Here is a 15435-nt window from a genome sequence, read left to right on the forward strand (position 1 = left end):
CTGACCAATGAAACCAAGCATGCTGAATGCCTTCTTTACCACCCTATCCACCTGTGACTCCACTTTCAAGGAGCTATGAACCTGTACTCCTAGATCTCTTTGTTCTATAACTCTCCCCAACGCCCAACCATTAACGGAGTAGGTCCTGGCCCGATTTGATCTACCAAAATGCATCACCTCACATTTATCTAAATTAAACTCCATCTGCCATTCATCGGCCCACTGGCCCAATTTATCAAGATCCCGTTGCAATCCAAGATAACCTTCTTCACTGTCCACAATGCCACCAATCTTGGTGTCATCTGCAAACTTACTAACCATGCCTCCTAAATTCTCATCCAAATCATTAATATAAATAACAAATAACAGCGGACCCAGCACCGATCCCTGAGGCACACCGCTGGTCACAGGCCTCCAGTTTGAAAAATAACCCTCTACAACCACCCTCTGTCTTCTGCCGTCAATCCAATTTTGTATCCAATTGGCTACCTCACCTTGGATCCCGTGAGATTTAACCTTATGTAACAACCTACCATGCGATACCTTGTCAAAGGCTTTGCTAAAGTCCATGTAGACCACGTCTACTGCACAGCCCTCATCTATCTTCTTGGTTACCCCTTCAAAAAACTCAATCAAATTTGTGAGACATGATTTTCCTCTCACAAAACCATGCTGTCTGTTCCTAATCAGTCCCTGCCTCTCCAAATGCCCGTAGATCCTGTCTCTCAGAATACCCTCTAACAACTTACCCACTACAGATGTCAGGCTCACCGGTCTGTAGTTCCCAGGCTTTTCCCTGCCGCCCTTCTTAAACAAAGGCACAACATTTGCTACCCTCCAATCTTCAGGCACCTCACCTGTAGCTGTCGATGATTCAAATATCTCTGCTAGGGGACCCGCAATTTCCTCCCTAACCTCCCATAACGTCCTGGGATACATTTCATCAGGTCCCGGAGATTTATCTACCTTGATGCGCGTTAAGACTTCCAGCACCTCCGTCTCCTCAAGACATCACTATTTATTTCCCCAAGTTCCCTAACATCCATGCCTTTCTCAACCGTAAATACCGATGCGAAATATTCATTTAGGATCTCACCCATCTCTAGTGGTTCCGCACATAGATGACCTTGTTGATCCTTAAGTGGCCCTACTCTCTCCCTAGTTACTCTTTTGCCCTTTATGTACTTGTAGAAGCTCTTTGGATTCACCTTTGCCTTATCTGCCAAAGCAATCTCATATCCCCTTTTTGCCCTCCTGATTTCTCTCTTAACTCTACTCCGGCAATCTCTATACTCTTCAAGGGATCCACTTGATCCCAGCTGCCTATGCATGTCATATGCCTCCTTCTTCTTTCTGACTAGGGCCTCAATCTCCCGAGTCATCCAAGGTTCCCTACTTCTACCAGCCTTGCCCTTCACTTTATAAGGAATGTGCTTACCCTGAACCCTGGTTAACACACTTTTGAAGGCCTCCCACTTACCAGACGTCCCTTTGCCTGCCAACAGACTCTCCCAATCAACTTCTGAAAGTTCCTGTCTAATACCATCAAAATTGGCCTTTCCCCAATTTAGAATTTTAACTTCTGGGCCAGACCTATCCTTCTCCATAGCTATCTTAAAACTAATGGAATTATGATCACTGGTCCCAAAGTGATCCCTCACTAACACTTCGGTCACCTGCCCTTCCTTATTTCCCAAGAGGAGGTCAAGTTTTGCCCCCTCTCTAGTCGGGCCATCCACATACTGAATGAGAAATTCCTCCTGAATACACTCAACAAATTTCTCTCCATCCAAGCCCCTAATGCTATGGCTGTCCCAGTCAATGTTGGGAAAGTTAAAGTCCCCTACTATTACCACCCTATTTTTCTTGCAGCTGTCTGTAATCTCCTTACATATTTGCTCCTCAATTTCCCATTGACTATTTGGGGGTCTGTAGTACAATCCTATCAAAGTGATCTCTCCCTTCTTATTTTTCAGTTCTACCCATATAGACTCAGTGGGCGAACCCTCGGATATATCCTCTCTCACTACTGCCGTGATGTTCTCCCTAATCAAGAACGCAACTCCCCCTCCTCTCTTACCTCCTGCTCTATCTTTCCTATAGCATCTGTACCCTGGAACATTGAGCTGCCAGTCCTGCCCCTCCCTTAGCCATGTTTCAGTAATAGCTATAACATCCCAGTCCCATGTGCCCATCCATGCCCTGAGTTCATCTGCCTTGCCCATCAGACTTCTTGCATTGAAATGAATGCAGTTTAATCTAGACTTCCCTTGGTCTTTGCCCTGCTTTCTCAGACCATCTGTCCGGTCATGTTTTGTACACTCATAGAGTCATAGAGTCATAGAGTCATACAGCACCGATAGAGGCCCTTCGGCCCATCGTGTCCGTGCCGGCCATCAGCCCTGTCTACTCTAATCCCACATTCCAGCATTTGGTCCGTAGCCTTGTATGCTATGGCATTTCAAGTGCTCATCCAAATGCTTCTTGAATGTTGTGAGGGTTCCTGCCTCCACAACCCTTTCAGGCAGTGAGTTCCAGACTCCAACCACACTCTGGGTGAAAAAGTTCTTTCTCAAATCCCCTCTAAACCTCCCGCCTTTTACCTTGAATCTATGTCCCCTTGTTATAGAACCCTCAACGAAGGGAAAAAGCTCCTTAGTATCCATCCTATCTGTGCCCCTCATAATTTTGTACACCTCAATCATGTCCCCCCTCAGCCTCCTCTGCTCCAAGGAAAACAAACCCAATCTTCCCAGTCTCTCTTCATAGCTGAAGCGCTCCAGCCCTGGTAACATCCTGGTGAATCTCCTCTGCACCCTCTCCAAAGCGATCACATCCTTCCTGTAGTGTGGCGACCAGAACTGCACACAGTACTCCAGCTGTGGCCTAACCAGTGTTTTATACAGCTCCATCATAACCTCCTTGCTCTTATATTCTATGCCTCGGCTAATAAAGGCAAGTATCCCATATGCCTTCTTTACCACCTTATCTACCTGTTCCGCCGCCTTCAGGGATCTGTGAACTTGCACACCAAGATCCCTCTGACCCTCTGTCTTGCCTAGGGTCCTCCCATTCATTGTGTATTCCCTTGCCTTGTTAGTCCCTCCAAAGTGCATCACCTCGCACTTTTCCGGGTTAAATTCCATTTGCCACTGTTCCGCCCATCTGACCAACCCATCTATATCGTCCTGCAGACTGAGGCTATCCTCCTCACTATTTACCACCCTACCTATCTTTGTATCATCAGCGAACTTACTGATCATACCTTTTACATTCATATCCAAGTCATTAATGTAGACCACAAACAGCAAGGGACCCAGCACCGATCCCTGTGTTACCCCACTGGCCACAGGCTTCCAGTCACAAAAACAACCTTCGACCATCACCCTCTGCCTTCTGCCACTAAGCCAGTTTTGTATCCAAAGTGCCAAGGCACCCTGGATTCCATGGGCTCGTACCTTCTTGACCAGTCTCCTGTGGGGGACTTTATCGAAGGCCTTACTGAAATCCATGTATACCACATCCACTGCGTTACCCTCATCCACACGCCTAGTCACCCCCTCAAAAAATTCAATCAAATTAGTCAGACATGATCTTCCCTTGACAAAGCCATGTTGACTATCCCTGATTAATCCTTGCTTCTCCAAGTGGAGACTAATTTTGTCCTTCAGAATTTTTTCCAATAATTTTCCTACCACTGATGTTAGGCTCACTGGCCTGTAGTTCCCCGGTTTTTCCCTACTCCCCTTCTTGAATAATGGTATTACATTAGCGGTTCTCCAGTCCTCTGGCACATCCCCTGTGGCCAGAGAGGTTCTGAATATATGTGTTAGAGCCCCCGCAATCTCCTCCTTTACTCCCTTACTGCCTTTTGTTTCTGTCACCACTTTACTTCCCGCTGACTTCCTGCATCGGTTCCCATCCCCCTGCCACTTTAGTTTAAACCCTCCCCAACAGCACTAGCAAACACTCCCTCTAGGACATTGGTTCCAGTCCTGCCCAGGTGCAGACCGTCCAATTTGTACTGGTCCCACCTCCCCCAGAACCGGTTCCAATGTCCCAGGAATTTGAATCCCTCCCTCTTGCACCATCTCTCAAGCCACGTATTCATCCTAGCTATCATGTCATTCCTACTCTGACTAGCCCGTGGCATTGGTAGCAATCCTGAGATTACTACCTTTGAGGTCCTACTTTTTAGTTTAACGCCTAACTCCCTAAATTCAGCTTGTAGGACCTCATCCCGTTTTTTACCTATATCGTTGATACCTATATGCACCACGACAACTGGCTGTTCACCCTCCCCCTCCAGAATGTTCTGCAGCCGTTCCGAGACATCCCTGACCCTTGCACCAGGGAGGCAACATACCATCCTGGAGTCTCGGTTGCGTCCGCAGAAACGGCTGTCTATTCCCCTTACAATCGAGTCCCCTATCACTATAGCTCTGCCACTCTTTTTCCTGCCCTCCTGTGCAGCAGAGCCAGCCACGGTGCCATGAACCTGGCCGCTGCCACCTTCCCCTGGTGAGCCATCACCCCCAACAGTATCCAAAACGGTATACCTGTTTGAGAGGGGGATGGCTACAGGGGACCCCTGCACTACCTGCCTGCACCTCTTACTCTGCCTGGTGGTCACCCATTCACTTCCTGCCTGTACTCCCTTTACCTGCGGTGTGACCAACTTGCTAAACGTGCTATCCACGAGTTTCTTTGCATCGCGGATGCTCCACAGTGAGTCCACCCGCAGCTCCAGCTCCGAGATACGATCGGTCAGTAGCTGCAGGTGGACACACTTCCTGCACACTTGGTCGGCAGGGACACTGGTAGGTGTAGAGAAGCGGAGGGACCTTGGGAGTGCATTTCCACAGATCCCTGAAGGTAGCAGGACAGGTGGATAAGGTGGCATAAGGAATACTTTCCTTTATTAGCCGAGGCATAGAATATAAGAGCAGGGAAGTTATGCTGGAACTGTATAAAACACTAGTTAGACCACATCTAGAGTACTACATACAGTTCTGGATTCCACATTACAGGAAAGTTGTTATGGCACTAGAGAGGGTACAGAGGAGATTTACGAAGATGTTGCCAGGGCTGGAGATTTTATGAGGAAAGGTTGGATAGGCTGGGAGGTGATTTTGCTGGCAAGTTTTCTTTGGAACAGAGGAGGCTGAGGGGTGATTTAATTGAGTTGTATAAAATTATGAGGGGCCTAGATAGAGTGGATAGGGAGGATCTGTTTCCCTTAGCAGAGAGGTCAATAACCAGGGGCATAGATTTAAAGTAATTGTTAGAAGGATTAGAGGGGAGTTCAGAAATGTTTCCACCAGGAGTGGTGAAAGGGTAGTGGAGGCAGAAACCCGCATCGCATTTTAAAAGTACTTGGATATGCACTCGAAGTGCAGTAACCCACAAGGCTACAAACCAAGAGCTGCAAAGTGGGATTAGGCTGGCTAGCTCTTTTTTGGCCAGTACAGGCACGGTGGGCCGATCGGCCTCCTTCTGCGTTGTAAATTTCTATGATTCTATAGCTCCAGCCGATAGTATTCTGCTTGAGGGAACATTTCCCATACGTGGAAAAATCACAAACAAGTTTAGAAAGAACGCAATAATGATTTTGCTGCAACTAGTACATAGAGAAAAGGCATAGAGATTAAAATGTGAACCTTCAGCAGAAATTCTAGTTGGTGGTTTAATTTTCAACTGATGTGCTGTCATGCATACATCATAAATGATCTTTAGAATCATTGAGGCCTGTCGAGATTCCGAGTGATTTAAAATACCTTCCCTTCCACAGGGAAATACACCTGGCCTCACTCAGAAGCTCCCCACACAGCATAGCTTAGATCTGGAATGTATCTCCCCTTCCCTACCAGGTGCTGTGTGTTGATGCTCCAACCCACATCACCGCACCACCTTAATACCCCACTGCCCCTCACGCTCTCGGTGTTAAATAAACAATTAAAAGTTCATCAGAAGAGTGCGTGCTTTGGTCAACCGATCCAGGCTGCTCCTCAAAGATACTCGTTTCGCTGCCATATCTCCCTCCTCGTGAAGGAGAGCAGCCACATCCTTACTGTGGAACAGTATTTGAGCCAACTCTAACTTGATCTGATTAGTCAGTTCTTGGAGAAGATAATATCTCAACACCATGGGAACCATTTGCACCAATCGATCGATAGCAATCTGGAGGATTAAAAGGAAGGTAAACTCTTAATGCTCGGTTACACACAGTTTAAAAATTAACTTTCACTTTCCAAAACAATGATCTAAGAGATTTGACTTTAACCGAACTGTGACACTAAGTAAGGACAATCTGGCCAGGAAACTAGATATTCCGAGTTAGTCAGTGGATACAACATTATAAAACATTGCCAAATTGAGCTAAGGGCATTAAAGGCTCGTTAACTGTACTTTCATCAAAAATAGTACTTGTGGCAACGGGATCAATTTTCGCCTTTAGCAATCGTGTGGAGCATCTGCCCAAATTTCTAATATGCGTCCTAGTGCATGAAGCTCAATGCCAGGAGAACTAAATCAGAAAATACACCACAGTGACATTTAATTTAGGTGTCACTGCAGCTTTAAGACAATTTCAGTTGCAGGACTGTCAGCATGATTGTTATTGGCTTTTGCTTAGCTCCTCTCATCAAAATGTTGATGAGTTGATCCAGTTACAGCCACGTTGCATCAGGGAGATCCCTCTTTTGTAAATGAATATGCTTTTATTGCTGTTTGTGGGAGCTTGCTGTGTGTCCTACATTACAACAGTGATTACATTTCAGAAGTACTTCATTGGCTGTAAAGCGCTGTTGGACATCCTGAGATCATGAAAAGCGCTATAGAAATGCAAGGCTTTTCCTTTCCTTTTATAGAGTGTGTGTGTGTGTGTGTGTGTGTGTGCGCGTGCGTGCACACACACACACACACACACACACACACCCTCAAGGTCACACATGGTCAGGTTTGCACATAAAGAGCAGTTACTTGAGTGACATCCTGGAGCATGTAACCTTTCTGCCTCCAAACTTAACTCTAACTCTCAATCCCATTCCTAGCCAGATTTTTTTGCAACAGAGTTAATGGACATAATATTACTAATTTCAGTCACCGTACTCAAGAACTCACCTGGTAATAGGTTTGTAAATGAACGACCATTGACTGAACATCAGGGTTTAAATTTCCTGTTAGGTTGTTCCCCTTTTGTTGAGAGTGCGCCTGAAATTCCATTAGTTTGTAGCTGTACATCGCATCTGGTGCGTAGACCATTCCCTCCATTTTAAAGTTCGTCCTAATCACATTCTCTGCCTCTTTTTCAATTTTCTGACAGGTTTCGGCAATTTTACACTGTGGAAAAATAATAAAAGAAAATTATGATATTCAAAAATGCAGCAATTAGGAAAGAGAACTCAATAGCCTAAGGATGTGCTTCTTTGGTAGTTACTACAAGTATTCTGAGATTTCAATTGGCCAATCTCAGTACTCTAATGGAAGATGCCATCTGATGCATGGATGCCAATGCACCTGACCTCCTAAAGGTTTATTGTGCTGGGAGCATGGCAGCCTTACGTTTGGCTTTGCAATTGTCTAAATTTGGGGACTCTTGCAAACAAAGCCAAAAGTAGTTCAATGACTCATTGAATTGTCCATCCTGTTCCAAGGAACCATGCTGAGGCCCCGATCTGCATCTTCCCCAGTAGCTCAGAGCTTATCGTGGGGAGTCACAGTTGCCCGTCCACCCCACATGCAACATACTTGGTGTGTATAAAACTGCCACAAGGTGGTTGCTATCATTTTAAAGCGTAGAACTAGCGGATGGGTACATGTGAACTTTCCCCGCTGAGCAGGAAAACGCTGGTAGCAGATCAGCCACCATTTATGCACCCCGCTCGATTTTCCTTTCCATTTAGTTCCAACTAACATTCATACTTGAGCCTTTTTCCTTGTTTAGCAGTCTTAGCAGGATTGCTTGGGGGAAGAGAGAATAAATTGGTCGGCAGGAAATTCCTTCCTTCAGTGCTCGAGCACACCTCCTAACAGTCCAACCAAGCATGCCGTGAGGCAGGCTAACTAGGAACCCAGCATGCCTCCTAATAATCTAACCACAGACTTCAAAACAAGCTGGCCATGAAGCAAGCATTCTTCATATTGTGCACAGCAGGGAATCAGCACATATCCCAACAGTCTAAACAAGGACTAAATTATCTCCCAGTAGTTTGACTAAGGACCAAAACCGTGGGCAGATCAAACAAACTCGCTTGTGTTGGATCTTTCTGTTTCTGTGCATGGTCAGTCCACCATTGAAACAACTCCATGAGTTAACAGTTAGTGTTACATACCCGAGTTTCATTGACTAAAACTGGGAAACCATTAAAGTGTTGAACTGCCAACGTGTTAAACACTGTTTCAATTTTATCTGCAAGAAGAAAACAATAAATAACTGGATTACACTCAGTTATAAAACATGACTATACATAAAGTATTTGATGGAGAATTAGAAACACTACATTAGGAGGAACATAAATACATATGAAACAGCACTTCAGTACAAATTATACAGCAACTTCCACTTATATAACGCCCCAAGGTACTTCATAGACAGGTGTTAGGAAAATGGATGTCAGGAAAGGATTTAGGAGGGGTGACCAAAAGCTTGTTTGAAGAGGTGGGTTTTGAGGAGAGAGGGGTTTACCGAGGGCATTCCAGAGAGCAGGGCCAAAGGGTCTGCTGCCAATGTTGGGGAGAAGAGAGGGATGCACGTCAGGGCAGTCAGAGGAATGGAAAGTTTGGGTTGGAGGGATACATGGTTAGAGGAGACTACAGAGATAGGATGGGGCAAGACCACAGAGGGATGTAAAGTAGATAAGAATTTCAAACTTGAGTTGTTGAGCAATGGGGAGCCAATGTAAGTCTGCCAGGATTGGGGTGATGGGCGAGCAAGACAAAATGCAGAACAGGATTTTTTTTTAAATTCATAAATCGGGAAGTGGGCATCGCTGGCAAGGCAGGCATTTATTGCCCATCTCTAATTGCCCTGAGAAGGTGGTGGTGGGCCGCCTTCTTGAACCGCTGCAGTCCGTATGAACAGTTTGATACAACAGAGTGGCTTACTAGGCCACTTCAAAGGGCCGTTAAGTCAACCACATTGGTGTGGGACTGAAATCACGTATAGGCCAGACTGAATAAGGACGGCAGGTTTCCTCCTCTAAAGGACATTAGTGAACCAATTGTTGTTATTAAACGACAATCTGAGAGCTCCATGGTCACTTTCACTGATACCAGCTTTCTATTTCCAGATTTTTTTAAAAACTGAATTCAAATTCTCAAGCTGCCATAACGGGATTTGAACTCACCTTCTATTTTATCACGGATTATTAGTCCAGGCCTGTGGATTACTAGTCCAGTAATATAACTACCACATTACCGTACCCAAAATAGGAGCAGCAGCGATTTGGACAAGTTGGAGGTATTGAAGGGTGGGGGATGGAAGCCAGCAAGAGTGTTGAACTACTCGAGTCTGGAGGCGGCAGAGGCATTTATAAAGGTTTCAATGGCTCCTCCCAACTCTCAATTACTGCGCGCCCCCTTTATTTTAAATCAGATTATCATCTCTGATAAAATAGCAGAAAGAGGAGTTTCAGACATGTGCATTAAGCATTCATAGTGTCAGTATGGTACAGCACAGAAGGCCATTCGGCCCATCGTGCCTGTGCCGGCTCTTTGGGAGAGCTAGCCAATTGGTCCCACTCCCCTGCTCTTTCCCCATAGTCCTGTAAATTTTTTCCCTTCAAGTATTTACCCAATTCCCTTTTGAAAGTTACTATTGAATCTGCTTCCACCACCCTTTCAGGCAACGCTTTCCAGATCATAACAACTCGCTGCATAAAAAAATGTTTCCTCATGTCACCTCTGGTTCTTTTGCCAATTACCTTAAATCTGTGTCCTCTGGTTACTGACCCTCCTGCCACTGAAACCAGTTTCTCCTTATTTACTCTGTCAAAACCGTTCATGATTTTGTATACCTTCTCTGCTCTAAGAGAACAACTCCAGCCTCTCCACATAACTGAAGTCCCACATCCCTGGAATCATTTCTGTACCCTCTCTAAGGCCTTGACATCCTTCCTAAAGTGTGGTGCCCAGAATTGAACACAATATTCCAGTTGAGGCCTAACCAGTGTTTTATAAAAGGTTCAGCATAACTTCTGTGCTTTTGTACTCTATGCCTCTATTTATGAAGCCCAGGATCCCATATACATTTTTTGCAGCTTTCTCAACTTGTCCTGCCACCTTCAAAGATGTGTGTACATACACCCCCGGGTGTGTCTGTTCCTGCACTCCCTTTAAAATTGTACCATTTAGTTTATGTTGCCTCTCCTCATTCTTCCTACCAAAATGTATCACTTCACACTTCTCTGCATTAAATTTCACCTGTCATGTGTCTGCCCATTTCACCAGTCTGTCTCTGACCTCCTGAAGTCTGTTACTATCCTCCACATTGTTTACTACATTTCCGAGTTGTGTGTCATCTGCAAACTTTGAAATTAAACTCTGTGTACCCAAGTCCAGGTTGTTACTTGTAACCATGTGATTTATATCATTTAGTGTTAATTGTGTTCAGGTGGTGCGTATCAATTGGGGACTCTCTTGTATCCATTTATATGAGAGCTTATCTAGGGGGTGCACAGTGGGTAACGTGGATTTCTGTGAATAAAGGCTTGGAAGCAACTGAAGACAGTCTCTAATATTCTATCCTTCACCATTTAGCAATCCAATTTATCATACAGGTCATCAATATATATCAAAAAGAGCAGTGGTCCCAACACCAAGCCATGGGGAACACTACTGTATACTTCCCTCCAGTCTGTAAAAACAATTGTTCACCACTACTCCCTGCTTTCTGTCCCTTAACCAATTTTGTATCCACACTGCCACTGTCCCTTTAATCCCATGGGCTTTCATTCATATGCTAAAATCTCAACGTCATTTCACGGCCCTAAAATTTTGCTTCTTTCAGAGAGCTCAAACTGCTGAGGCAACCATACAAACCGTTGATTAATAAGCCTCTTATTTGAAGTACTTTTAAAGTACCTTAATGTGCAGTATATGTATTTCATGTTTTACCTGACAATTCTTTCATCATTTCAAGAGACGGCCCCATTAACTCCTGAATCTGATCTCTGATAATAGCTTCAAAAACTGTGTACTTTGTGAATCCAGGCAACTCTCTCCCTTTAGAGTATTTTTTGTGGTGTTTGACCATATTGATTGCTTCTTCATTGACTGAAAACAAGCACAAACAATACACAAGAGTGAAGAAATCTCAGCCATTCGGGTCGTTCTGTAACAATTCTTGTTGTGAAACTGTACAACGAGAGGGGCAGTGAGAATTCCCTCGGTCACTATGGCCAGAATTTCCTCGGACGCTGACTCCAGCTCCTCCACCAGAATTGGGGCGCAAACTCCATTCGAGTGGTTCCCGCTGCGCTTCCGGCAAAGTTATGATGGTGGAGTGGGAGCAGCTCCGAGGAAATTCCCGGCCTGTGCGTGGTGACTTGCCAATATATCCTGCGTTTGATTTTTCTGGTGAAATTGTAAACACATTCAAAAGGGGGCAGGGTCATCCTCCGGGGTGGGAGGTGGGGGAGAACACAGTGCTACAAATGAGCAGTAATAAAAAATATTTAAAAGGGGGCAAGAAAATAATCCTAATATCCTTACGCTTTATTTTCACTACGTCCAGCTGCTTACACCACTCTGCAAACTTCTCCCGGGCAAAGTGGTATAGCTTCATCTCGTTGTTATATTCTTTCTTGTAATCTCCCATTGCTAAATTAATGAGCTCTTCACAGTAGATTAGAATTTTCTGTAATTGAATTAGCAAGTATTAGTTTTCCTATTAGAACTGCAGATAGTGTGTATGTATATAAATATAAATAAAAGTGTGTACTATCTACAGGATGCACTGCAGCAATACACCAAGGCTTCTTTGACAGCACCTCCCAAACCTGCGACCACCACCATCTGAAAAGGCCAAGGGCAGCAGGCGCATGGGAACACCACCACCTGCACGTTTCCCTCCAAGTCACACACCGTCCCGACTTGGACACATATCGCCGTTCCTTCATTGTCTCTGGGTCAAAATCCTGGAACTCCCTACCTAACAGCACCTGTGTACCTTTACCACATGGACTGCAGCGGTTCAAGGCAGTGGCTCACCATCACCGTCCCAAGGGAAATTAGGGATGGGCAATAAATGCCGACCTTGCTAGTGACACCCATATCACCAGAGTGAATTTTTTTTTAAATCGGGAGCGTGAATTGGGAGATGTTTAAAATAAAAGCATCTCGATGAGAATAGGCTGGTAGTGGGGGAAATATTTCCTTTATCGGGTTTATTCTGATGGGGAAAACAAGCATTTGTGTGCTAAAAACTGCATGAAATACAAAGTTTTTCCAGTTTAGGCAGCCTAGTGTTAACATCAAGTATTGCCAGGTCAGTGTAGTTTGGCCAAGGCAGGTCAAACATCCCTCTATAACCTTAGAGGAGTACTCCTTACTTTACTGATGTGAACAAATTCATTGCCCACAACAGCTGACTTGAAGATCCTCTGGGTAGAATGACCAATTTAGTGTTGCATTATGGACAGCCTTGTGCTGTAGGCCTTGCTTACTGGAACTGAATTGAGACTGCCCAAATCATTTAATTAGGACCTTCACAGATATCACATAAGAGACTTCTACCTTGTCAATTTGATTTAAATGTGAGCCCAGGTTCTTATACAGAACGTACAGCACAGAAACAGGCCATTCGGCCCAACTGGTCCATGCTGGTGTTTATGCTCCACACAAGCCTCCTCCGACCCCTCTTCATCTAACTAACTTCTATACCTTTCTCCCTCATGTGTTTGTCTAGCTTCCCCTTAAATGCATCTATGCTATTCGCCTCAACTACTCCTTGTGGTACCAAGTTCTTGGATAAAACAGCAGTGCTGTGACCTACCAATCCATTGTCGGCCTTATCATCTGTCATTAAATAAACAATGTAGAAACTTTGTGGAATGAATTGATGTGTGATCCAACTATCTAGTGTCCTGGAACTGTACTGAGCTGTGCTATATTGGACTACATGAGTTTCACCCCTTGTTCTAAGCATCCTAAAAACCTGGTCATTACATAATGAAACAAGAATTTTTTTTGTTTGGTAGTTATCAAGATCTACAAATAAACTTTAGCTAGATTACAGAATGTCAGGGGGAAGCGAGGTAAACATAAATCTAGCTCGGATGCTAGGCATAAAAGTAATTGGGGCCAAATGTGCTCACCTTTCTGGTGCACTCCCGTTGCAACTCTAGCAGGAGTATGGTAGAGGGCCTGGAACTAGGCCAGGAGCTGAATATGTCAGGCCCATGCTGGGAATTTCCACTTGTAAAGGACAGATCCTCCACAAACCCCGTAGAAGGCAAATGATGCAAAAGGGGAGGAGGTGGGACAGGGCAGAGGCCAAGGACTCCCTATGCTGGGAGTTCCCGCTACCCTGAGTTCAGTGCGACCTGGCATAAGGTTGGACGATAGTATGCCCAGTGAGATCAGGTATATGGCCTCCAGAAGGAGCATGAGTGGGCCCCACTGGGTGGGGGGGGGAAGTGGGGCATCCAGGCCAGGAAACCTGAACCCCTGAAGAAAAGGTTTTATTTTTAAAAAGTTGGCATTGGCCCTCTTACAAAAGGGGGCAGAAAGGGACCAGTAAATCAATTCTCCAGTTGGGGTGGGGAACCAGGCAGCATAGGGCTGATTGACATTCAGGATGCACTTTACACTCAGTGGCCTGCCAGCCCCATGTAAATGAGGTGTCTTCCCACTGACCTCTCATCCTCTGCCAGGATCAGCACCGGTGGGCTCCAGTGGGCGCAGTCCTCGCATACCTGCCAGGTTCATGTAAATTCGTGGTTCACTATTTGATCTTCTTGGGGGGAGGTGGGGGGTGGAAGTTATGTTTATAAACACTATCGGGGCTGGAAGCACAATTTCCTCCCAAGCACTGCCCTAATTTTTCCACTGCTCTGGACCACACCAAACTAGAAGTGAGATAAACATTTGTTGCCACCTTGTGGCTAAAATGGAAATTTAACAGGACATCCTAATTTTCTGGTCTTTGTGACGAGAAAGAAATAATCGTATCAATTGGCTCCTGGAAATCTGTAGTGCACAAGGTTGAGATGAGCCAACTAATTTAATACTCGTTCCCTCTGAGGCAGTTTTCAAGACGGTGGGCAGTCACTTCTGGAGAAAGGGTCAGAGCCGCCTGATATAAGGTGACTGTTAAAACTTTGATGTGGAGATGCCGGTGATGGACTGGGGTTGACAATTGTAAACAATTTTACAACACCAAGTTATAGTCCAACAATTTTTATTTGAAATCTACAAGCTTTCGGAGGCTTCCTCCTTCGTCAGGTAACTGAACATTTACCTGACGAAGGAGGAAGCCTCCGAAAGCTTGTAGATTTCAAATAAAAATTGTTGGATTATAACTTGGTGTTGTAAAATTGTTTACAATTGTTAAAACTTTGGGATTTTCGTTTTACTATTTTTTTTGGTGAATTTTGTGCTTATTGAGGTTAACAACATTAGTGCTGGGAGAATGGAACAGGTTTCCATTTGACACACCCAGTGTCAGCATCTAGCTGATTCTTAGATCAGGTATTACACAGGTTCGACACAGAGTAAAACTCCCTCCAGCCGTCCCAACAACGTTCCTCAATTTGTAGCTCAGAAGAAGAACTGTTACTGAAGCAGTGTGACATTATTACACCTGTTTAAGTGAGAGCACAAATCTAGTACCAGTTGGTGACATATTAGGGCCAATGTTGTGCTGTACACTCATATTCCAGGAACTGCCCTAATCTGTCCAGCGTGTAAGGACCCTTCGAGCCAGCATATAAGACGAGACAAACTGAGACTCTTCTCATTATAACAAAAGGAGAATTGATAGGGGTGTTCAGAATTATAAGAAAATTTGATAAGGTAATGCGGGGGGAAAAAATTTTTTTTTCGCTGGTCTGCGAGTAAGTATATGGAGGGCATAAATTTAAGATCATCGCCAAAGAATGAAGGAAGAGGTTATACTTTAACACAGAGGGTTGTAAGGACATGGAATGTTTTATCAGAAACAATGGTGGAAATGTAAACCATAAATCACTTTTAAAAGGGAAAAGTATTTGAAGAAGAAAATTTTAAAAGGGTTGGGGAGGGGGGCAAGGGAATGAGAGTAAGTGGGCATGCATGGATGTAATGGGCTGAATGGCCTCCTTCTATAATTTAAGATTCTATATCGATGGTTTTGATTTGATTCTTTTGCAATTTTAATGATGCATTGGATGTGCTATTTTTGTGTAAAGATTACCGTACTTGTTTAAAAAAGTTTCAATGAAACAGTTCCCACAA

At 44.6% G+C, this 15435-nt stretch overlaps 1 protein-coding gene across 2 annotated transcripts in view; it reads right to left on the minus strand.

The window, feature by feature from the left end:
* Positions 1-5672: 5672 nt before the first annotated feature.
* The window catches only part of LOC137327466 (interferon-induced GTP-binding protein Mx1-like), a 34465-nt gene continuing 24702 nt past the window's right edge, over positions 5673-15435 (minus strand). For both annotated transcript variants that reach the window (XM_067993317.1, XM_067993318.1), the window contains exons 9-13: positions 11713-11857; positions 11116-11274; positions 8334-8410; positions 7123-7341; positions 5673-6180 (exon numbers count right to left, since the gene is read on the minus strand). In XM_067993317.1, coding sequence (XP_067849418.1) covers positions 5956-6180; positions 7123-7341; positions 8334-8410; positions 11116-11274; positions 11713-11857 — 825 coding nt within the window. In that variant the 3' untranslated portion in view covers positions 5673-5955. The remainder of the gene's footprint in view (positions 6181-7122; positions 7342-8333; positions 8411-11115; positions 11275-11712; positions 11858-15435) is intronic.

This window comes from Heptranchias perlo, chromosome 11, assembly GCF_035084215.1.
Source record: "Heptranchias perlo isolate sHepPer1 chromosome 11, sHepPer1.hap1, whole genome shotgun sequence".
In the NCBI taxonomy this organism is placed as follows: Eukaryota; Metazoa; Chordata; class Chondrichthyes; order Hexanchiformes; family Hexanchidae; genus Heptranchias; species Heptranchias perlo.